The sequence below is a fragment of the Rana temporaria genome, chromosome 13 (genome assembly GCF_905171775.1).
Source record: "Rana temporaria chromosome 13, aRanTem1.1, whole genome shotgun sequence".
NCBI lineage: Eukaryota > Metazoa > Chordata > Amphibia > Anura > Ranidae > Rana > Rana temporaria.
In genome coordinates, this window is record NC_053501.1 from 76471901 (window position 1) to 76496507 (window position 24607).

At 43.5% G+C, this 24607-nt stretch overlaps 1 protein-coding gene across 5 annotated transcripts in view; it reads right to left on the bottom strand.

Moving 5' to 3' along the window:
• The window catches only part of PACS2 (phosphofurin acidic cluster sorting protein 2), a 406668-nt gene that overhangs the window by 341548 nt on the left and 40513 nt on the right, over positions 1-24607 (bottom strand). For all 5 annotated transcript variants that reach the window (XM_040333364.1, XM_040333363.1, XM_040333367.1 and 2 more), the window contains exon 2: positions 9126-9213. In XM_040333364.1, the coding sequence (XP_040189298.1) occupies positions 9126-9213 (88 nt within the window). The remainder of the gene's footprint in view (positions 1-9125; positions 9214-24607) is intronic.

Here is a 24607-nt window from a genome sequence, read left to right on the forward strand (position 1 = left end):
TATTAACCCTCCACCCGCCAGAGCAGCCGTCATAATTATTCCACAACCTGTCCAGTATCCACACCATAAATAGCAGTATTAAGGAAGAGAATGCAGTATACCTGTGTTTCAAAAATAAAGAGGCAAAGCCAGTAGAGAGACAAAAAAGCATAACATAAGTCGGCAGCTTCATACATACCACCAAGTCCCAGTATCGAATGATAGAACATACCCCCCCGCCCACCACAGAGCCATAGCAGGGTACGTGAGTGTGAAACAGCAGTCCTTCTATGTGTGAGACATATCTAGCAGCATCCAAAAAATAAAAAATAAGAGAAGTCAGCAGCACCAGAAAAAAATCAACAATTAACTGTGCAGCGTTCAGCCGCTGAGCAAAACTTGTGCCCTTGTCGCACCGCAGACGCAACCAGCAATCTGTGGTTCCAAACTTGCGCCTCAGCGGGCGCTCCGCATTTGGACCAAGTCGCATTTAGAACCAGAAGTTCAAATTCAGGGGGAAAGCAAAAAATTCGTAAGGTAAACAGTTCGCTCAGTTCCTGAGTGGGAAAAAAATCTGCATATATTGTTCTCCCGGTCTCGCGACCACATGAATATAACTGAGAAACAGTTGCCCACCTTCGGTGGGTGTCAAACAAAAACAGGAGGGTAAGTCGGCTTACCGTCGCACTCTGCAGTCCCGCATTTCAGGGTGAGTCAGTCCGCATCCGCCGCTGGTTCATCCGCTTGGCGAAGCAGGTGTTCATTCATGTCGAGCCATGATGAGGCCTCTGTCGCAGATTCAAAGAACTGGGCTCTACCACCAGCAATAATTCGGAGCTTGGCAGGATACAGCATGGCGTAGTTAGCACGCAGGCGTTGCAATCTTCTCTTCACTTCTCCAAATTTGGCCCTGCGTCTCTGCACGTCCGCAGAGAAGTCGGGGTAGAAAGACACCCTCACACCATTAAATTGAATATTGCGCCGTTCCCTAGCCAATCTCAGAATAATTTCCTTGTCCTTAAAGTTAAGGAGTTTGGCCAGCATGGTGCAGGGCGGGTTGCCAGGAGGGAGAGGTCTAGGTGGTACTCTGTGCGCCCTCTCCACTGAATAAAAGGGCGTAAATGCGTCTTTGCCAAAGACCTCTTGCAGCCAGGTCTCCACAAATGCTGTGGGGTCCCGGCCCTCTGTTTTTTCTGGGAGGCCCACTATGCGCACATTGCTCCTCCTCAGACGGTTCTCAATGTCCTCATTACGGTTCTCGTTAGCCGTCGCAATCCTGGCCGTAACCTGCAGCTCTCTAATCAGGGGGGCCACTCTGTCCTCCACCTCACTAACACGACTTTCCACCGCCGTGGTGCGCTCTCTAATTTTTTGAAAGTCATGGCGGATCAGTCCCACCTCCTCCTTCAAACCCCCAAAGTGATGTTGCAGGGTTTGCACTGAAATATTCATTAAGTTGACCCAAACAATCTATGGAAGGCCAATGTCAGCAGTGAAACAGAGGAGGACTGTCATCTTTTTTCCAGCTATATAGAGGCACGAGGCAGGGCTGCCCTCTCTCTCCGGCGCTCTTCGCAATAGCAATAGAGCCAGTGGCAGAGGCTCTTAGGACCACATCAAACATCCAGGGACTCTAGGTGGGGGGGCTGGAGGAGAGGGTAGCCCTGTATGCCGATGACATGCTGATATTTCTAAGAGATGCGGGTCCATCTCTAGAGGGAGCCTTAGAACTGCTGAATGCCTACTCAGTATTTACGGGGCTTAAAGTAAAGTAAACTGGGGTAAATCCATATTGTTCCCTATAGATCAAGGAGCACAAAAAAAAAATGCTGTCCCGAATTCATCATTGAAATGGGTACTGGAATTTAAATACCTGGGTATAATAATATCTAGACAGGTTGAGGATTTTCGGAAATTAAATTTAGATCCAGAGGTGCAGGAGCTTGGGAGGAAACTAAAAATTTGGGCAACACTGCATTTGTCACTGCTGGGACGTATAAACTTGGTAAAGATGAAAGTCCTTCCTAAATGTTTATATGTTTTCAGGAACTCCCCACAGTGGTTGCCAAAAAGCTTTTTATACAGCTACACGGAATGCTCTCTACTTTTATATGGGCAAATAAACCAGCTAGAATTAAACTAAGCACACTTATGAGACCAGAAGCACAGGGAGGACTGGCATTCCCAGATTTTCATAATTATTACACAGCTGCACAGTTAATGACAGCAGGGAGATGGTTAAACCAGGATGGGTATGACCCGGCTACCATGTTGGAAGCAGCAGTGGTCCAATCGGTGGAAGCACTGCAGGGACTGTTGTATAGGGGGATTAAAACTAGGCGAGACTTGACCCCAGCAATGAGAACAGTGAAAATATGGAAAGCAGTTATAGGAAGAGAAGGAGATTTGAAAAAGAACCTATCCCCAAATACTCCACTGTGGAGGAACCCTGAGCTACCGCACCTGGATTTAATTCAGGACCCGGGAGCATGGACTAGATATGGGGGTGAAGAAACTATCACAGTTGATACAGGGGGGAAAGTTTCTCTCATATGGGGAAATGAGACAGCTTTGAAATATTCCCGAGAGCTATGCGTTTAGGTACAGGCAGCTTAGCCATGCCTTGTCAGCTCAGTTCCCAGAGGGGACCCCGCAACGAATGGAATCAGATGTAGAGCAAACGGTAAAAGGTGGGAAAATAACAATCTCAAATTTCTATGTACACTTAATAAATATTACACCCTCAGATATAAGCAAATTAAGGGAAAATTGGAAGAGAGAGGTCCCAAATCTGGAGAATTGGGAGGAAGTGTGGAGGTTCCCACTGCAGATATTGGTATCACTCCGAGATAAATTGATACAATTTAAAATTATACATAGAAGCCACTATACACCATATAAGTTACACAAGATCTCACCGACCAATCCTCAGAACTGCTAGAGATGTGCAGATACTCCAGGAGACTTCATGCACATATCTTGGCTTTGTCCAAAAATAGTAGTGTTTTGGAGAGAGGTTCTGAGAATGATTGCTATAGTGACATCGGTAATTTTGACACAAGAAGCGGAGATCTGTCTGCTGGGATTGGTGGGGGGCAATATTGTCTCGAGGGAAAGGAGAACGCAGGTAGGCCTGTTACTGTTCTATGCTAGGAAAGTAATAGTGTTGAACTGGAAAAAGATAGAGGCCCCCTCAGTAGCACAGTGGAAAAACCTAGTAACAGCAATCTGACATTGTATAGAGAGACATACAGGAATAGAGGATATGGGGAGAAATATGAGAGAGTATGGGCAAACTGGATAGAGAATTCTATGACAGCGTCGGGATAAAGGGGGAAATTGGGAGGTTAATCACACTATTGGAAAAGGGGAAAGAGGAATGCATTGTATTGGGTGGAAGGATATTGTATGGATGCTTCGAAGAAGCAGAGGAATGTTATTGGAATATGAATGTAATGTATATACATTATATGTAATGTATATGTATGATTTTATTTTTTGTATGGAAAAAATTTAAAACAATTTAGAGATTAAGAGATTTATAAAAAAAAAAAAAAAAAAAAAATAGTTCACCTCACCATAATGCAGAATCAGTGGGAGCCCTTAGTGTGTTACTTGCCACTGTCACCAGAGGTGGATTGTCACTTGCCACACGTTGCGTATTGTCACTTGCCATGTCACCTGCCACAAGTTGTGCATTGTCACTTGCCACACATTGCAGATTGTCACTGGCCACATCACCTGCCACACGTTGCGGATTGTCACTTGCCATGTCACCTGCCACAAGTTGCAGATTGTCATTGTCAGGGCGTGTTATGCCTGCGCCAATCTGTACCTGGGGGGGGGGGCGTGACATATTTTCCAGTGAGACTTTGGCCACCCATACCAGCCATGGCTAAGGTATATTGATGACATTCATTGTCTGGACAAGTACACAACAAGCATTGGATAGTTTTGTTCTCAATAATAAAACACGTATAACTTCAAATTCACTGTGAATAGTCATCCATACTGTATTTCATTTCTTGATCTCCAAATTTTCAAGGACTCTTGTTTGGCCACCACATTGTATTGTAAAGAGACTGCAGGAAATACCATCCTGCATGCCTCTAGTGCACACCCTGCAGCATGCCGTACATTAAATACATCAGATTAAGAAGAAATTGTACACATGACAAGGATATCAAATACCACGCTGACTTGTTGAGAACGTCTCTTATTGCGTGAATATTCGAAATCCCTTGTTGTATATGTAAAATATATATTTCTACCTACTACTTTTTACCTTTTTCCATCTGGCACGCCCCCACATATTGCTCGCTGCACACTTTGCATGCTGTGTGTGTCCTGCTCACTCCCAAACGCAGTCTTTGTGCCAATTGCATACTGTGTTAAACTGAGAGACTTTGTACTTCCCGTTATCATATATAGTTTTACACACACAAGTTCCTGAAGAAGCGATCTCCGCGAAACATGTAGAGCTTAATTATTGTTACATTATAGTATAGTCACGCATGTCTATTGCGACATGTTTGCATATCTATGACCAATATTGGAGAGACCTAGTTGCCACTGTAGTAGTACTATAGTATTTTAATACTTTTAAAATGTAAATGTATCAATTGTCAATAAAATGTATTGTTTAATTTTCTTATGAATGGTGCCTAGAAAGTCAATTTTTTTCACTTTCAACATTTGATCAGTAGATTGTCACTTGCCATACGTTTCGGATTGTCACTTGCCACGTCGCCTGTCACCAGATGCAGATTGTCACTTGCCACCGTAGCAATTTGGACTGCCGTGAATGGAAGACAGAATGAAAATGTTTAGTTTGTCCTTCAGTGAGATGGAAGGACAAATGGGAACATTTTTGTTCTGTCTTCCATTCACCCAGATACGGCAGTCCAAATTACTACGGTGACTGGTGTTGTTGAGAAGCCCCTCAGTGTCCACGACTATAACTGTTAGAACAGCATAAAAGTAAAGTAGTATATGATATAAGTATGCATATGTGTGAACCAATCTGGTTCAATAATGGTATGGGCTTAGAATCAAGGGGACAAAAAATAAAAACAATAGAGTGCGTGCCCCACACAGAATATATGAAAAACTATTGTATATGTCAGCAAAAGTAAGAATAGTCCATCTAGGTTTGAACAACATTGGTTCGTATGTATGCATGTATGCATGTGTGTGTATAATTTATATATAGGTGTGTGTTCTCCCACTTAAAACGATGAGAGGCCTGTAATTGTCATCATAGGTACACCTCAACTATGAGAGACAACATGTGGAAACAAATCCAGACAGACAATCACATTGTCTGATTTGAAAGAAATTATTTACAAATTACGGTGGAAAATAAGTAAGTATTTGGTCAATATCAAAAGTACATCAATACTTTGTTATATATCCTTTGTTGGAGCTAAGGATTCAGACGTTACACACCTGCTGGTTAGGCGTGAGCCGAGTCACTGGCAGAGTGCTTTGTTTGTTTTGGAGATCGTGTTTTTTGTAACTTTTTGATGCTAATTACCTGCTCAAACAATAAAGAGCAAGTCTTTTTTACTGCACCATGAGGTTTTTCCTTTTCTTTTGCAACACTTCACCTATTGCCTACTGAAAACCCCCTCTGTTGAGAGGAGACGGTGTTCATGCATTCAGGATTCCAGTGATCCATCTTGAAGGTCCCGGGACTACAAGCAGAGTATTGGAGCCAGATAAATCACCCTGTATGTGCAGAGCTGATCTTTATCTACATTCTGGTAAGCTGCCATCTTATCTATGTAGGAGAAGTGTCTAGTGTTTGAAGATTTGTAGTGAATATTTGCAACCCAGCCGCCAGAGTGGTGTGCCCTTCACAGACTTCATCTTTCTGTTTTTTGATAAATTTTGTGCTACATTTTTTTGGACTGTCACCTTGTTTCTACCAGTGCCCCCTCAATTAAGCCATTTATGTATGAACTTGAATGATCGCCAATCACGATTTTTGAGGGCTAAATCCAATGTTGGGCATTCCTGCCTTGATTATTTGTTTTATTACCCTAGGAATCACCTTCACTATCATTTGTTAATCCATGTGTATTTTAGTCTTAATCACCTTTGAGATACACCATTTATTCATTAGTCGCTGAGATATGCGACTTCAGGTTGCGCATTAATATTTATTACTTTCACATTATCACCTAGTTCTCTATTCAAACTAATTTTTAATTGCAGCTCAACCTTAGTCATTTAACACATTGTTTTCACATTCCCAGTCCTTTCACATCCCGTTTTCATTGATTATGTTTCACATTAGTAGGTGTGGTTGACATATCACACCTTTTGGTGTGTGCACTGGATCTTTGTATCTAGTTGCAATATATAAAACACATTTTTGGGCTAGCAAGGTTTACACCTTTTACATATATCCTTTGTTGGCAATGACAGAGGTCAAACGTTTTCTGTAAGTCTTCACAAGGTTGTCACACACTGTTGCTGGTATGTTGGCCCATTCCTCCATGCAGATCTCCTCTAGAGCAGTGATGTTTTAGGGCCGTCGCTGGGCAACACAGACTTTCAACTCCTTCCAAAAGTTTTCTATGGGGTTGAGATCTGGAGACTCGCTAGGCCACTCCAGGACCTTGAAATGCTTCTTACGAAGCCACTCCTTTGTTGCCTGGGTGGTGTGTTTGGGATCATTGTCATGCTGAAAGACGCAGCCACGTTTCATCTTCAATGCCCTTGCTGATTAGAAGGTGGTTTGCACTCAAAATCTTACGATACATGGCCCCAATTCATTCTTTCATGTACACTGATCAGTCGACCTGTTCCCTTTGCAGAGAAACAGCCCCAAAGCATGATGTTGCCACCCTCCCTGCTTCACAGTAGGTATGGTGTGATTTGGTTGCAACTCGGCATTCTCTCTCCTCTAAACACGACGAGTTGTGTTTCTACCAAACAGTTCTACTTTGGTTTCACCTGACCATATGACATTCTCCCAATCCTCTTCTGGATCATCCAAATGCTCTCTAGCAAACCTCAGACGGGCCCGATCATGTACTGGCTTAAGCAGGGGGACACGTCTGGCACTGCAGGATCTGAGTCCCTGGCAGTGTAGTGGGTTACTGATGGTAGCCTTTGTTACGTTGGTCCCAGATCTCTGCAGGTCATTCACTAGGTCCTCCCGTGTGGTTCTGGGATTTTTGCTCATCGTTCTTGTGATCTTTTTGACCCCACAGGGTGAGATTTTGCATGGAGCCCCAGATCGAGGGAGATTATCTGTGGTCTTGTATGTCTTCCATTTTCTAATTATTGCTCCCACAGTTGATTTCTTCACACCAAGCTGCTTGCCTATTGCAGATTTAGTCTTCCCAGCCTGGTGCAGATCTACAATTTTGTTTCTGGTGTCCTTCGACAGCTCTTTGGTCTTCACCATAGTGGAGTTTGAAGTGTGACTGTTTGAGGTTGTGGGCAGGTGTCTTTTATACTGATAACAAGTTCAAACAGGTGCCATTAATACAGGTAATGAGTGGAGGACAGAGGAGCCTCTTGAAGAAGATACAGGTCTGTGAGAGCCAGAAATTTTGCTTGTTTTGTAGGTGACCAAATACTTAATTTTTCACCATAATTTGCAAATAAATTCAGCTCCCAAGCCGAACGCTCATTACTGCCGCCTCTGGGTATTCAGCATTTGGTAATTTGACTGAGATGCTGTGGCATGACCTTAAACAGGCCGTCCATGCTCAAAAACCATCCAATGTTGCTAAATTAAAAATTCTGCAAAGAAACAGGCCAAAATTCTTCCACATTGATGTAAAACACTCATTGCCAGTTATAGCATACAGTTGGTTGCAGTTGTTGCCACCAAGGGTGGCACAGCCAGTTATTAGATTTACTGGGCAACTTTTTCACGTAGAGCCAGGCAGGTTTGGAAAGCTTTTTTCCCTTAATAAGTGAAATCATTATTTAAAAACTGCATTTTGTATTTACTCGGATTATCCTTGTGCAATATTAAAATGTGTTAGATTATCTACATTTTTTTAACCACTTAAGACCCGGACCAAAATGCAGGAAAAAGACCAGGCCCCTTTTTGCGATTCGGCACTGTGTCGCTTTAACTGACAATTGCGCGGTTGTGTGACGTGGCTCCCAAACAAAATTGCCGTCCTTTTTTCCCACAAATAGAGCTTTCTTTTGAAGGTATTTGATCACCTCTGTGGTTTTTATTTTTTGCGCTATAAACAAAAATAGAGCGACAATTTTGAAAAAAAATCAATATTTTTTACTTTTTGCTATAATAAGTATTCCCCAAAAACATATATAAAACATTTTTTTTTTCCTCAGTTTAGGCCGACACGTATTCTTCTACCTATTTTTGGTAAAAAAAAAAAAAAAAAAATCGCAATAAGCGTTTATCGATTTGTAAAGGCTATAAATTTTGCGCAAACCAAATAGGGGATAGTTTTATTGCATTTTTGTTCATTTTTTTTTTTTTACTACCAATGGCGGCGATCAGCGATTTTTTCCGTGACTGCGACATATATGGCGGACACTTCGGACAATTTTGACACATTTTTGGGACCATTGTCATTTTCACAGCAAGAAATGCATGAAGGGGTTATGTGTTCCCTGAAGTGTGTTTACAACTGTAGGGGGGTGTGGCTGTAGGTCTGATGTCATTGTGTGTTCCCTAATATAGGGACGCACAATCAATCGATGACAGCGCCACAGTGAAGAACGGGGAAGCCGTGTTTACATACGGCTCTCCCCGTTCTTCAGCTCCGGGGACCGCTCGCGGGACTCTAGCGGCGATCGGGTCCGCGAGTCCCGTGGCGAGGTCATGGAGCTACGGACCGGGTCGCGGGCGCGCGACCCACCGCTGGGCTTTATACAATCAGGTACGTGATTGTGCCCAGCGGTGCCATTCTGCCGACGTATATCGTCGTTAGGCGGTCCTTAAGTTGTTAAGTGTGACAAATATACAAAAAACAATAAGGGGGCAAATACTTTCACAGCACTGTCCTACCTGATGCACAGTAGGCTTCAAATGGCTACCAATGGAAGTTTTTTCCTCTGTTAAACTGTGTAGACTTCAGCAAAAAAAAAAAAAAAAAAAACCACTATGATCTACTGTTACCACGGTTAGTAGAATGTGTACTTACTTGCATTTTTACAGCAATAACCACCGAAATAAGTTCCTTATCCAGTTCTTTTACAATCAGCAGTTTCTTGAGAGTCAGACTGCAGAGCCTAAAAAAACAAAACAAAAAAAAAAACGACATGCAGACATTTATTTTGTTCTGAAAAAAATATATATATATATTTTTGTATCACAACACAACTTCAGACATTTTGCCAAAGTAATGACTAGCCTGGGGAAGGGTTAGAAATATTTCAATTAAAATTTGAAACATCCTGCCAACCTTCTATAGGAATTTAATGACCAATTTCTTAAAGCATTACTAAAAAAGGTGAAAAAAAAACAAACGTTTTATTAAAATAATAAACATAGTATACTCACCTGCACTCTCTGCAATTGTATTGCACAGAGCTGTACCGCATGCTCGCTTCCGAGCTGTGTGCCTCTATGCAGCCACGCTCCACAGACACAGCAGTGCTTAGCACCACTCCCTGGTTCCTCCTTACTGCATTTGATTGACAGCAGCAGGAGTCAATGGCTTCTGCTTCTGCCCATGTCCCTGTGTGAGAAGGAAGAGAGGGGATAAGAGATGCAGCAATGCACAGCATTGGATGTCTTCTACCTTCTCTTCCCCTTCATACAGGAAAAGGAGAGGATAGAATGACATAAAAAAAAATGTTTACCTTAATGCAGGGAATGCATTAAGGTAAAAAAAAAAACATTCTGGCTTTAGAACCACTTTAAACCCGAAATTGAACCCTTCACATGTATTACTGTAATTGGTGAAAATCCCAGCAAATTAAGGGAATCCCTTGGGGACCCCCAGGCCATCAAAACTAGTGTCCCCATTGGAAGATTTCCTAGCCATTACTTTTTTTGGGGGGGACAACCCAAGATTTGGGATTTTCCTTTACTTTCAGTGCTAATGGTAAATAGGAAAAATTGAGAGGATGAATCTCCCCAATGGGGGCACAGACAGCAATAAAAACAGGTGTTCTAATCCCCTGCCACTCGATTCAAAGCTAAAGAAAAACGTTATAACAGAAAAGGCGATTTTAATTGTTGTTCTACCATAATAGTGTACATCAGCACCACCATGTTCCCTTAAATGTTAAATACAAAAAAAAAGCATTACATTTAATCCTTGCCTTTTTAAGAGTTGGTTCACACCATACATGCATGAAAACATGGGAAAACCGTGCAGATTTCACTTGCAGAGACATCAGTTTACACTAGTTTTCATGTGTTTTTCAGTGAGTTTTTTAGCATGTTGACATTGTTTTCATGCGCAGTAGTTATGTGCCCTGTTCAAACCAATGTTGAGGTCAGGTCAATTTTTTTTTTCCGTGCAGAAAAATGCATACACGTTGCAGATTCCTGCGCAGAAAAAATCTGCATGTTGTGTGAACATGTGTAATGCCTCCTATGGCTTCAGAATCCTCTCCAGTAACATGGATGCCTTCTCCAGCTAGGCATGGTGGAGATCCTTACCCTCGCCATAGGGGCAGCATACAGAAGCTTCATCCATGATATGTGTAACGGTCACCACCGTTTACGACCTTCCATCCACTACGACAGCTCATCTGACACACAGACAAACCAGCAGGCCTCCCATTTCCCCAGAATCAAGATGAGACACGCAGCTCTGTACTTTTTTCAAATGAAGACATCTTTAATGGTTTCTTTCAGTCTTATATACTGTACAAGGCATTAAAGGAACAATCAACTCCCCACCCACACACTAAGGCTAATTACTAACCATTCTAGACAGGTCGGCGCCGGCCTATAATTATCATGTCTAATCACTGCACATTCCTTCATTAACAGCATAACAAACAAAACCCCATCACACACTGAGTTCCCTAGGCAGACGTTCCGTCTCCGCATGCAGCTTGACACCTATTCACACCTCTGAGCATCACTAGGCTTTAGACAGTGTTATCACACATAAACAGTATTTAGCATATATAATTAGAGGTCTGGGAGCAGACCTGGATTAACACCTGTCCGTTACAACACCTTTACACAAGGACAATGAAATGTCTTCCAAGCCCTGACTCAATTAGCATGTCACTAGTCAGGGCTAATCATAGAATGAGTCACTATTGACTGGTTGGGCCAACATCTTGCAGTATCTCAAAATCCTGAAATACGAACTATCAGTGATGTCCCATCTCATGTAATACATGAATTATGATTCACTTGCCACCCCATGCCCAAAGGGCACAGGGTGGACTCAGACCCAAGAGTTATCAGTGACGCTGACACAGGAGTATCCCCCATCCTCACAAAATCTCTCGGTGTCCCGGGTCATTCCGTTACAATATGAACTTGTCGCCCAAACCAAATCAATGCAATACCTCCCACAAATGGTTCCACCCCACGCTGTCAAAAGGGTTATCTACTGGGATTTGAGTGTTGAGGAACAACCTGCGAATGTTCAATGCATTAGCTAGAGCAGGAATAAAGCCAGACTGGTCAAAATGGACCAGCTCCATTACAACCCTTGAGAGTCTAGTGACCAACATCCATGCTAGTAATTAGACATCTGCTTTGAGCAGCGCAATAGGCCTACAGGAGTCCGATTGTAATGGGTCCTTGCCCGCTTTTGGGATGAATACTATAATAGCCTCGTTCACGGAGGCGGGTAAAGCCACTTTCCTGAAGGGCATCGTTTAGGGTTTTAAAAGGGTTGGTAAGAGAGTGTCCCCATATTTCCCATATGTTTCTGTTGGCAGGCCATCAGCTCCCAGTGATTTGTTATTAGCCATCTGTGCCACTGCTAAAGAAAGTTCCTTAAGTGTCAATGGGTCAGCAAGGCCCTGTGGTGACATCCAGGGTAGGGAGCACTGGTCCAAAAAGTGGCCCAGTTTCTCGTGTGTGGGATGTATTTAGACGTACAGAGATCCTTAAAGAAGTGTGAAAAAAACTTCCGGGATGCGGGTATGGTCAGTAAAAGGTTTTACCCTCAACATTTTGGATGGCCTATATATGGGTCGTGCCCTGCTAGGCTTTAGCCATCATTGCTAGTAAGTGTCAGGTGTTTTCCCTTTCAAAATATTTTTGCTGCAGAAAGAATCTCTTGTTCTCTGCTATAGTAGTTGAAACCTGCTGATACAGGGCCTGTGCTTCCTGCCATCTACGCTCCAAATCCGTACCTCTCCTCCGCCTCACTCATTACCAAATTCTCCCATTCCTTGGTCTTAGTTTTAATAGCGGTAATCTGCTTGATGATTAAGCCCCTTAAATGAGCCTTCATAGCATCCCAGTCCACCGCAGGCCCGGCTGTGCCCTGATTGAAGTGTAAAAATTTAGTTAGAGCTCTGGGAGTGGGATCAGAGTCTGGAAAAATTGTAAACCAAAAAGGGGTTTACCTTCCATTGCCTACGTTGAGGGCTTGGAGAGACTGCTATACGAGCACTTATGAGGGAGTGGTCCGAGATGTTGCGGAGCATACATCGCAGAATTAGTCAGTGCATGTGCCAAGTCATTACCCAGACATAGGTCTAATGGGGAGAGGCATTTGTAGGATGCCGAGTAACAAGAGTAGCATTGCACATTAGGATTCTGGTCCCTCCACACAGCTCGCTGACCAATTTCTAGCAAAGGGGGTAGGGCCACTCGGCCTCTAGCTCTGGATGGAAATGTATCCATTACATTATTGTAATCTCCTATTGCCCAGACAGGGATGTTGGCGTATGAGGCCATGAATTGTGCCAAGTATTGCAGGCTGTCAAAGGAGAAGGGTGGAGGGACATAGATATTTGCAACAATACATGTCAACCCTGCTAGTTTGCATAATACCATCCCTGGTCATCAATCAGGGCGTGCAGTAGCTGAAAGGTGACAGCACGCAAAATAAGTATGCCGACAACTCTCAGCAATGGTTTTAAGTATAGTTATGGAGGTGGCCTGCAGGTGAGTTTCCTGCAAACATACCATAGAGGGCTTATGGGACTTTACCGTAGATAAAAATGACACCCGCTTCACTCCATCACCCAGCCCCCTCACATTCCATGAGACTAAAGTACACACATTAGATATAAAATAAACTGGTAAACAACATGTCAGGGGCCTCTCCACATCTCCATTTAGCAGCTTTAAGAAATATGGTTCCCCAGACAGAGCCCAGGTGAGCGAGTGACGGTGTCTGCCATAGAAAAATATCCCCAGTGTTGGTAAAAAAAAAAAAAAAAAAGGAAAAAAAAAAAAAAAAAAAAAACAAAAAGCTACCATAAAAGAAAGAAAAAGAAGAAAAAAAGGTCTGTGCATCCTGTAAACAGTGAAGGAGCCCGGTAACATAAAACATGTCCACGCAGGACGAAGTTAGGGGGGCCCCAATGTCTCAGTTCAACTCTGATTCAAAGGGACTTGCGAATCCAAGTCATTAGTGAAATTGAGTGCAAATCAACTTAAGTCTTCTTCTCCGCCTGACAGGAAGGTTGAAGATAAAAGAATAAAATGTTCAACTCTACTCTCAGAGCATCCGCACCAAACAGTAGGAAGAGGAAAAAAGGCAAAAAACACAATCAGGCCATACGTGCTGGTGCCCTTTTGAGGGTGTGCTCCACACGATCCAGCCAAGTAGACGCATTAGCAGGGTTATCAAAAAATGCAAGTTAGGCTTACCGGTAACTTGTTTTCCAATAGGCTTTCAGGACAGCACCTGAGAGATCATGGCTCCTCCCTCCACAGGAAACACCTCCTCCAATCAAACTTCAAAGGGAGGCCTCCCCTTCCACACTCCAGTTGTTTGTAGAGACCTCCAGCCCCAGCTGCAACACATAAGTGACAGTTATTACATAGTATTACAGCAATATCTTTATATAAGAAAAAACCAAGGGCGGGTTATTGCTGTCCTGAAAGCCTATTGGAAAACAAAGTTACCGGTAAAACTAACTTGCATTTTCCCAAAACGGCTTTCAGGACAGCACCTGAGAGGACAGTCGAGACTTACCCCCTTAGGGCGGGACCACAGCCTGTAAGACTTTTCTCCCGAACGCCTGATCATCTGCCGTCATTAAATCTAGTCTATAATGACGGGCAAAGGTAGACAAGTTTGACCAGGTAGCTGCTCTGCAGATCTGTTCGGGGGTGGCACCAGCTCTTTCTGCCCAACTTACCGCTGCTGCTCTAGTAGAGTGAGCTCTTAGATTCCCTGGACATTCTTGACCTGAGACTAAATATGCATTTGAGATGGCCAACCTGAGCCATCTGGCAATGGTTCCTTTTGAGGCTTGCTTTCCTTTATCACCAGAAAATAAAATAAACAAACAAAGCATCTGAACGTCTATAAACGTTTGTAGTTTCCAAGTAACACAAAACAGCTCTCTTAACATCCAGGGTATGGAATTCTTCTTCCTTTCGGATTAGAGCAAAACGTAGGAAGTACTATTTCCTGAGACCGATTCTTGAACGAAGCAACCGTCGGTAAAAAATTTGGGTCTGGTTTCAACACAATTCTGTCCGGAAAAATTAAACAAAAGGGTTCTCTGACGGACAAGGCTTGTAGCTCGCTGATCCTTCAAGCTGTAGTAACAGCCACTAAAAAAAAACGTTTTCAATGTTAACAATTTTAGGGAGGCTAGACTCAAAGGTTCAAAAGGCTCCCTGGTCATGGCCTGTAAGACCACTGGCAAATCCCATGACGGACAATCCTTTACCACTATCGGTCTAGATCTAACAAGGGCCTTAAAGAACCTTATCACTAAGGGGTCTGCAGAAACTGTTCTTTCCAGAAATACCCCAAGCGTGGCTACCTGGACCTTAAGGGTGCTTACCGCTAAACCTTTGTCAGCTCCTTCCTGTAGAAACTCTAAGATAGAAGAAGTTTGGTCCACTAACCTGTCAGATGCTGAGCACCATGTATTGAAGGTCTTCCAGACCTTGAAATAGATTGCCCTAGTGACCTGCTTCCTACTGGACAGGAGGGTCGCTATTAGTCTGGCCGAAAATCCTTTTTTCCTGAGGAGTTGCTCCTCAGAAGCCAAGCCGTAAGACTTAGTTTTCTTAGGTCTCTGTGAAACAGAGGACCTTGAAGGAGCAGGTCTTGTCTCAGTGGTAGGTGCCAGTAAGGTTTGACTTGCATCAGCAGAAGGGCAGAAAACCAAGGCCTTTTGGGCCAAAAGGGGGTTATCAGAATCACCATCGTATTTTCCTTCTGAATCTTTGCTATGACCTGAGGGATGAGCTGGAATGGGGGAAAAGCGTAACAAAGATGAAAAACTCCAGCTGTGTGCTAGAGCATCCACCCCCAAAGCTGACCTGCTCCTGTCTAAGGAGAAGAACTGGGAGATCTGTGCATTCCCTTGGTTCGCAAACAGATCTATCACTGGCTGTCCCCACTTTTCTGCTATCAGATTAAACACTTCCGGGTTCAACTGCCATTCCGCTTCTCGAATTAAAATTTCTGCTCAGGAAATCTGCTATGCCATTCAGGGTCCCCTTTAAATGGACCGCGGATAAGGATAGAGTATGGGACTCTGCCCACCTTAGGATATTTCCGGCTAAGACCTGAAGCCCCTTGCTTTTGGTGCCCCCTTGTCTGTTGACATAGGCCACTGTCGTGGCATTGTCCGATAGGACCTGCAAATGTTGTCCTTCTACTTCTGAAGTAAAGGCCAGTAAAGCCAATTCTACCGCCTTTAATTCCCTCCAATTTGAGGAACTCCTCGCCTCTCCTGCGGACCATGACTCCTGAGTCCAACGACAGTTCATGTGGGCCCCCCACCCCCAGGAGCTGGCATCGGTCGTTATCCTCACTTGGGATGGGAAGGACCACAACAGACCCACCGACAGTCTTTCCTGGTCTCTCCACCACCAGAGGCTCCTTTTCACCTTGGTGGGAATTTTGACCAGTAAGTCTAGGGACCTCTGATCGCGGTCCCAGACTTTTAGCAAAAAATCCTGTAGCGGCCTGAAGTGGAACCTGGCCCAGGGCACTGCGGGTATAGAGGAAGTCAGGGTTCCTAGTACTGACATAATCCTCCTGATGGAAACTTTCTGACTGCCCTGTAAAAGTGAAACCATCTCTATCACCTTCTTTCGCTTTTCTTCTGGGAGGAAAACCTTTTGTCCCACAGAATCTATCTGGAAACCCAAAAACAGAGCCTGTTGAGAGGGAACCAGGCTCGATTTCTGGAGATTCAGGATCCATCCTATGGACTCCAAGTGAGACCGGGCCCTGTCTAGATCTCTCTGAAGCTCCTCCCTGGACTGGGCAAAAAACAGAAGGTCGTCTAGCTAAGGGACCACGGCGATCCCCTCTAGACGAAGAGGTGCCAGCGCCTCTGCCATCACCTTTGTAAACACCCTTGGGGATGAGGATAGGCCAAAGGGAAGGGCTCTGAACTGTAAGTGGACTACTTTCTTTCCTTCCCTCAGAGCCAATCTCAAAAACCTTTGGTAGCTGGCCGCAATGGGAATGTGCAGGTAGGCATCTTGTAAGTCTATCGTTGCCATGAAGCAACCCTGACTTAGGAGACTTCTCACGGAAAAGATGGAATCCATCCGAAACTTTCTGTACTCCACTGACAGGTTTAGTTCCTTTAGGTTCAAGATAAGGCGGTACTTTTTCCGATGGTTTTCTTACCAGAAAAACATGAGAATAGAACTCCCGAAAAAATTCCGCTTTCGGAACCGGCACAATTACTCTCTGGTCCATCAGTTCCTGAATCAGGGACTTCATAAGGAGAGATTTGGCGGGATCCCTTGGAACAATTGTAGCCAGGAATCTCTTCGGGGTTCTTCCTTGAACTCTATCTCGTAACCCTTTAGAAGTAGGTTTATGATAAACAGATTTGAGGTGCTGCCTCTCCACTGGAGGGACAAACTCCTGGAGTCTTCCCCCTACCTGTAGCGGAGAGTCATTGTGGTTTCTCGGGGGCTGAAGGAGGACGGAGGAGCACTCCACCCCTACCACGACCTCTTTGCGCAGGCCACTGCTTCTTCTTGAACCAAGTCTTTTCCTCCTGCTGCCTTTGCAGACGAAAAAAACGTTTGCAGACAGGCGCCCGTTTAGTCTTGACCGGAAAAGACTTCTTTTTATCCACCGTTCGGTCAAGGATTGATTCCAATTCCGGACCAAACAGCAGATCCCCTGAAAAAGGTAAACCACACAACCTATTTTTTGAGGCCGCATTGCCAGCTATGGCAACAACACAAGTTGTTGCCATAGCTGGTTTAAGATTGTTCATCACGGATTGCCAGGTTCTTTTAAGTAGCAGCTCTATTCTATTGTCCATAGGCTCCTTTAGCAAGCCCATGTCTTCAAAGGCCAAGTCGGTAGATTTTGAAACCTGAGAGAATGCAGCGTCCAATTTAGGGACTTTATTCCAGATGGCTTCTGGGTTTTCCTCAAAAGGGAACCTCCTTTTATGGGTCCCAGAAAAAAATGGTTTCTTCTCTGGTTCTAACCATTCCTTCTTAAATCATCTTAGTGATTAATGAATGTACTGGAAACACCCAGCCTTTGGTATCCCCTAACCCTGCATACATTCGGTCATGCAGGGAGAGTTCTTTTTTCTCTTCCTCTATCCCTAGAGTTGCATGGACCACTTTTAGAAGGCCTGCAACCTCTTCCAGAGACAATTTATATTTTGAAGCAGATTCTGCCTCATCCTCATTTTCTGAATCCGAACCTAGCGGGATTTCCTGAGAATCGTCCTGGGCTATTGGGTTAAAGAGGGTATGCCTTTCACCCAGCGAAGGGTCCTGTGAAACTCCAGTCTCCTCCACAGGTCTGGCTTGATCTAGGTTTGACCTAAAAGCCTGAAAGGTGGTACGGAGTTCCTCCTTAAGGGTGGATATTAAGTCCCCACATACGGAAGGAGTTTCTTTCAGCACATTTTTTGTACAGTCTCTCCCTCCTCTGACGCCGGAGCCTCTCGCCCTGCGATGGGGGAAACAGACCCCGCTGCTCTGAAAAGAAAAACCGGGCCGTAACCGCCGAGCGTACGGGCTCTCCCCGAGCACAGAAGAGGGAGAAGGAGCCCACGGAACCGCCTTCGACAGGCAAGTGGGAGAGTCAACTCTCCGGGATTTAGGGGGTGAGAACCATTCACGTCTCCCAGGCAGCCCTGAAAGATCATGGCCCTCACCGGAGGTGTTCCTCCAGCTGGAGGAAGCACAAAAAACTGGAGTGTGGAAGGGGAGGCCTCCCTTTGAAGTTTGATTGGAGGAGGTGTTTCCTGTGGAGGGAGGAGCCATGATCTCTCAGGTGCTGTCCTGAAAGCCGTTTTGGGAAAAATGTGTTTTCGCCATTAGCTGCGATTATGAGTTTGGCAGGGTACACAGTTAGGTTGAAAAAAGACACGATCTAGTTCAACTGTAAAAAATTATATAAATATATTATATTTATATTATATATAGTACAATCCTATATACCCAATGCTATACCCACAGTTGATCCAGAGGAAAAAAAACACAGCAGAGCATTCTCCAATTTGCTACAGCAGGGGAAAAAAAAATCATTCCTGATTCCCGAAAGGAAATCGGATTTTCCCTGGATCAACTTTACCTGTAAATGTTAGTACCCAGTTATATGATGTACATTTAGGAAAGTGTATAGGTCTTTTCTAAAGCAATCTACTGAGCTGGCCAGAACCACCTCTGGAGGGAGGCTATTCCACATTTTCACAGCTCTTACCGTGAAGAAACCTTTTCGTATTTGGAGATGAAATCTCTTTTCCTCTAGACGTAAAGAGTGCCCCCTTATCCTATGTGTTGACCGTAAAGTGAATAACAATACCAAGTTCACTATATGGACCCCTTTTATATATTTGTACATGTTGATCATAGCCCCCCTTATTCTCCTCTTCTCAAGAGTGAACAAATTCAGTTCCCCTAATCTCTCCTCATAGCAGAGTTCCTCATGCCACTTATCAGTTTGGTTGCCCTTCTCTGCACTTTCTCCAGTTCCGATATCCTTTTTGAGAACTGGTGCCCAAAACTGAACTGCATATTCCAGATGAGGTCTTACTAATGATTTGAACAGGGGCAAAATTATATCTCTCTCTGGAGTCCATACCTCTCCTAATGCAAAAAAGGACTTTGCTCGCTCTGGAAACCGCAGCTTGGCATTGCATGCCATTATTGAGCTTGTGATCTACACATAGCATATGCGACATCATATTTGCAGAGACGCTTCCCAACTTTAGTGAACTTGGCTCTGCGAAGCCGCAAATTGGCGGAGAAATCCAGGTAGAAAGATATGCGAGCATTATCCATCTTCATAAGGGAAGGGTACCTCAGATTCTGGCCTGATACAGAATGGCATCCTGGTCCTTAAAATTCAGCCGTTTGAATAGGAACGGCCTGGGAGGCTCACCAGGTTTAAGCGGCCTGGGTGGGACTCTGTGGGCCCACTCCACAGCAAACATGGAGGAGAAGCAATCTTTGCCAATTGTGTTAAATGCCACAGGATTTTCCCCTCTGCCCTCTTCGTTATGCCTACCGCACAGACATTATTGCATCTGTCTATTCTCCATGTCTTCTAAACGGGCTGTGTGTCCGTTGATAATGGATTGCATATGGCGGACTTCTCTCTGCAGTGGTGCAACCCGAAAGATACGTTTGGCGCAAAAACATTGAACATCACCAAAGAACACTATACCCACAGTGAAGCATGGTGGTGGCTAGATCATGCATTGGGGCTGTTTTTCTTCAGCTGAAACAGGGGCCTTAGTCAAGGTAGAGGGAATTATGAAAAGTTCCAAATACAAGTCAGTACTGGCACAAAATCTTTAGGCTTCTGCTAGAAAGTTGAACATGAAGAGGAACTTCATATTTCCGCATGACAATGACCCAAAGCATACATCCAAATCAGCAAAGGAATGGCATCACCAGAAGAAGATTAATGTTTTGAAATGACCCAGCCAGAGCCCAGACCTGAATCCGATTGAAAATCTGTGGGGGCAAACTAAAGAGGGCTGTGCACAGGAGATGCCCTCACAATCTAACAGATTCCGAGTTTTTTTGCAAAGAAGAGTGGGAAAATATTGCCAAGTTAAGATGCACCATGCTCATACACAAAACGACTGAGTGCTGTAATAAACATCAAAAAAGTGCCTCAAAGTATTACTTTTAAGGGTGTGCACACTTATGCAACCATATCATTTTATGTAAATTTCCCTCCACCTAAAAGATTTCAGTTTGTTGTGACTGAAATTATAGATCTCTCGGTTTTTTACATCACAGAAAACTGACATTTTAACAGGGGTGTGTAGACTTTTTAATATCCACTGTACACTATAGTTTGTAGACCAAGTTTCACACAGACTAAATCATATATATATTGATTTGGGGTATTTTAACCAAAGAAATTAAGCAGAATACATTTTGGCCTACATTTATGAAGAAACATTAGAAAAAAAATAAATAGAAAAAGATGGGACTTTAATGGTGCCAAACCACAGAAACACACACACACACACACATTAATTAAAAACATTTTTTTATTAGAAAAATATTAAAAAAAAAAAAAAAAGGGAAGCAGGTCAATAGGTCCATAAAAACAAGAAGCTTGTCTGACACTTTACTGAAGTGACCATGAGCTTATAGCAGAAGCAGAAATGCAGGTCCGTACGGCCACTTACTGAGGCCTGGCCAGCTTGAAAAGGATGCACTTACTGAGGCCAATATAAGCTAGCTAATTATATTCAACTAGTGACTCCATGACTAAGCCCCATGGGCAGGGTGAAACAGGTTGGGGGTGTGGCCTGGAAGTAGTCCAGTCTGAGCCGTTCTTCACTATACACACTGTCAGGCATTGATGGTTGCTCAAACTTTAAGGGGTTTTGGTTTTCTTTCACGCCTGTATATTGAGCTGAGACAAACTGTTCCCCAGCCTACACTCCACAGCATGAATCACTGTATTTTATTCACCAAGAGCCGAGAGCGGCATTCCTCTATGTGTTGTTGGTTCACTAGTGACTATACTACAAAATTCTACATAGCAACAATATGCAGGAGCGAGTGGGATGGGGAGGATGTCCTGCTATTAAATGGACATTCTCCCATGTTTCCTATACTACTTCCAAACTTTGCCTATTCATGCCCATCATCTGTTTTATTCCATCAGCCTTGCTTAGATACCTCTGGCCAAAGATTACAGCTTGAATCTGTCAAAATATATTGGTTAAAAACAAAGCTGAAGGGGAAGCTGGTCTACCTCACCTAGAGCTCCATCATACTGTGGCTGTCCTCAATAGGATCCCTAACTGGTTTCTTCATCATCAGCCCAAACTCTGGGTATGTCTTGAATGCATTAGCTCTCCCCTACCAATAACGTCTTTGCCCTGGAATCGGCAATTTCATTGGCCAACATCTCAACTATTCCATCTTTTGGGGACTTCCCTCTGACAGGTTTAGGACCCCCAATTTAAAAAATTACAAGATTTACTCACATATCGGACCCTCACCCCTAATATCGGTAATCCTCCACCACCTCACCCTTGAATTTGTGTTGCTTCAGCTTTTTATTTCAACCTTTTTAATATGGATAACAATTGTACAAAAATAAAAAAGCAAGGAGAGACACGATGCTCTCAGGTTATCATACAGGTACAACATAAAAATTGCATTGGCAATGCTTACAAGAAATGAGCAAACATTATATCAAACATATATGGGAACCAGTGTCCCTCTAGCAGAACCCAATTGTAAAAAAGGATAAACTGCAACCATAGTCATTAATTCAGAACATATCAAACTATTAAAGTCAACCCGTTTCATGAACTTTGAGCTGGGCACATCTATCTGTAGTGTTTTCTTATCTCTCTCCAAAGAGAGAAGTCCCATAGCTGTCTCTTCCTCTGTAGCTCTGTTATCAGCCCAAGAAGTTCTGGGAGATGTGAGATAGAACTGTGTGTCGGAGGAGGTTGCTATAAATAGATTAGCAGCCAGCTAAATAATTCACAGGCATGTGTGAAGAGGGGGTGTGTGCGCCTTTCCTCCAATCAGATTTCTCACAGTGTCTAGCAATGATCTCCTCCTATAGAGGAATGAGGACGTGAAAAATCTAACAGGACGTGCACTTTCTAAACAGTAGGAAAAAGGTGATGACAGAAGATATATATGGAAGACTTATACAGGGAGATTTGTTTCATCTCTGTGTATCATCTGAGGCTGTTCACTTCACTGGGTACATGGAGGTTTTACATCCACTTTAACTACTAGACTTGAGTGCATCAAGAAAGAAAAAACAAGGTTAGGAAATAAAAAGGATGAAGCAAGGGGAGAAATGAAAGACAGTACCGTATATACTCGAGTATAAGCCGACCCGAGCATAAGCCAAGGCACCTAAATTTTACAAAAAAAACAAAACAAAAAAAACGTATTGACTCGATTATAAGCCTAGGGCGAGAATGCAGCAGCTACTGTAAGCGGAAAAGAGGGTCAACAATGCCCGTTTGCACGCCTCACTGTGCAGAAGGTCCATGATAGGCAGAACACTGAACACTGAACACAGTGTCTGCTGGGAAACTGAGTCCGAGGATGAAAGAACGTCCGTGATAGGCGGAACACTGAACACAGTGTTAAACGCCTATCACAGAACAGGACGGGACCAGGAGGAAGCCGCAAGTTTTAAAAAAAATGGAAGCCCAAGGTACACTGACTCGAGAATAAGCCGAGAGGGGTATTTTCAGCCCTAAAAAAAAAGGGGGGGGCTGAAAAACTCGGCTTATACTCAAGTATATACGGTAATAGAGAAATTGATATAGCATAGGGTCAGCAAAAACCCTTCTAAGGGATAGATAAGTATTGAATCCATGGGTCTCACGTTTTGTTAAATTTTGCTTCATCTTTTTAAATTGAAGGCATCCAAACGCTCCCCAATTAGACAGGCCCTACTGAGTTTGAACCACTTGTTCAGCTATTGCCACCTGATACTCCCCAATAGGGTTGCTGGCCTCATTATCTTCAATTAAAACATTACTAGATAAAATCGAATGGAGGCCACACAACTTTAGAGACCGCTCATCCTTTGAAGCTATAGGCCAGGAATAAGCAATTAGAGGACATTCAGCTGTTGCAAAACTACAAGTCCCATCATGCCTCTGCCTCTGTGTGTCATGCTTATGGCTATCAGAGTCTTGCTATGCCTCATGGGACTTGTAGTTCTGCAACAGCTGGAGGTCCGCTAATTGCATATCCCTGCTATAGGCTTACTAGAGGACAATTGCCCACATCCCATTTCCTGGCTATATAAATTTCTCCTGTCACATGCTTTTCTGGATCGCCTTTTCTATGTTCAAGACTGGCAAAAGGAGCTTGGCCATCCTATTCCAGAGGAGGACTGGGATATATTTTTGATCCTCACACATAAAACAAGCATAGCCACTGACATTTTTTTTGAACTCCTGACAAGGTGGTATAGAGCCCCAGCAGCATGACATAGAATGATGCCATCTATCCCTGACCGGTGCTAGAGATGCAAAGCATCAGGATGCACACTATTACACCTGTGGTGGTCAAGCCGCCAGATTAAACCTTACTGGAATACCATATTTCAACTCCATGGCCTGAGACCCTGTTGTTCTCAACAATTCCTCGATCCATGGTATACAGATTAAATAGGTTATTTGTCGCTTCTTGTTATCTGCTGGCCAGGCTATTGCTCCTAGATATTGGATAACTACTGTCCCCGCTATTAAAAAGTAACTAAAAGTTTTTTTTTTTTTTTTTTTAACTACTTCCATACCAGGCCTATTCTGTCACTCTACTACATGTAACAATCATATTTTTTTGCTAGAAAGTTACCCCCAAATATTTATATTTTTTTAGCAGATCTAGAGATTTTTTTTTGCAACTTTTTTTCATGAATAAAAAAAAAAAAAACACAACAACAAAACAGTAAAGTTAGCCCAATTTTTTTGTATAATGTGAAAGATGATGTTATGTCAAGTAAATAGATACTCAACATGTCACACTTTAAAATTGCGGACACTTATGGAATGGCGCCAAACTTTGGTACTTAAAAATCTCCATAGGCAACAATTTTAATTTTCTTTACAGCTTAATAGTTTAGAGTTACAGAGGAGGTCTAGTGCTAGAATTGTTGCTCACACTCTAACGCACGCGGCGATACCTCACATGTGTGGTTTGAACGGCATTTACATTTGTGGGCGGGACTTACATGTGCGTTCGCTTCTCAGCGCGAACTACCAGGGACAGGGGCGCACTCCCGTGTCCTGCTGCTGCGTCCATCGACACAGACAGTAGGACTCGTCCCTACCCCCGGCTCTCACGTCATTGGATTTGATTGACAGCAAAGGGAGCCAACAGCTGCACTGCTATCAATCTATCCAATCAGGACCAGAGACTGAATTACATTATGAGTATGGAAGAGCGGACCGTTTGTCTATAATAACGCCACCTGAAGTCTACAGCTCTTTGGTTTGTTTAGATTGTTTATACAGCTTATTGGCCAGCTTTTTGCCTTATTCAACATACTGATGGCGGACAACCCAGCTGGGAGATTCCTCTCCCCCCCCTCTTTTCTGC